Source organism: Condylura cristata, unplaced genomic scaffold (assembly GCF_000260355.1).
Source record: "Condylura cristata isolate star-nosed mole 26May11 unplaced genomic scaffold, ConCri1.0 scaffold00091, whole genome shotgun sequence".
In the NCBI taxonomy this organism is placed as follows: domain Eukaryota; kingdom Metazoa; phylum Chordata; class Mammalia; order Eulipotyphla; family Talpidae; genus Condylura; species Condylura cristata.
This window is the reverse complement of record NW_004567192.1, coordinates 124,435-125,045: the sequence shown is the minus strand read 5'-3', so window position 1 is coordinate 125,045 and position 611 is coordinate 124,435. Positions and strand designations below refer to the sequence as shown.

Genomic DNA, 611 nt, shown 5'->3' with positions numbered 1-611 from the left:
CGTCGAGGAGGGCGCCGGCGGCGGGCACGGCGCGGGCCAGGGCTTCCAGGTGGTCACCTTCAAGTGGCACCACGTCCAGGACCCGTACATCATCGCGCTCTGGATCCTCGTGGCCAGCCTGGCCAAGATCGGTAAGCGCTGGGCTCAGCGGGGCTCGCGCCCGCCGGTCTCCCCTGCCCGCGCATCCCGCAGCGCCCGGCCGCCTGGAGGGGGTGGGGGGCGCCGGGCAGGGGCCCCACTTCTTTTGGGCGGGGCAAGGCCGGGGCTGCCCTCAACCTCCCTCTGGGGTCGGGTTTCTGGGCGCCCCACCCCCCTCTGCGGGAACCCCCCACCGGGGTCCCCTGTCTGTGGGGCTGGCGGCGGCTCATGCCAGGGAGGACACGGCCCTGTGCCTGGGAGGGAGTTTGTTCCTTTGCCAAAGGAAAGCGGGGTGCCAAAGGAAAGCGGGGTGCCCCGCCACAGCCTGCAGAGCGCAGAGCAGGGCCCAGCGCCTCCCCTCCGCCCGAGCTCGTGAGCGGGGTCGGGCACTCGCGCAAGGTGAGAGGAAGGTCAGCTCGCTGAAGCACTGCAAGGGTCAGAGCCCGGCCGCGCGGTGGACACCAGGGAGGGTC

General features: G+C 72.7%; 1 protein-coding gene across 1 annotated transcript in view; it reads left to right on the top strand.

The window, feature by feature from the left end:
- The window catches only part of SLC9A3 (solute carrier family 9, subfamily A (NHE3, cation proton antiporter 3), member 3), a 27,114-nt gene that overhangs the window by 4,084 nt on the left and 22,419 nt on the right, over positions 1-611 (top strand). Inside the window, exon 2 of the mRNA XM_012734904.1 lies at positions 11-131. Within this exon, the coding sequence (XP_012590358.1) occupies positions 11-131 (121 nt within the window). The remainder of the gene's footprint in view (positions 1-10; positions 132-611) is intronic.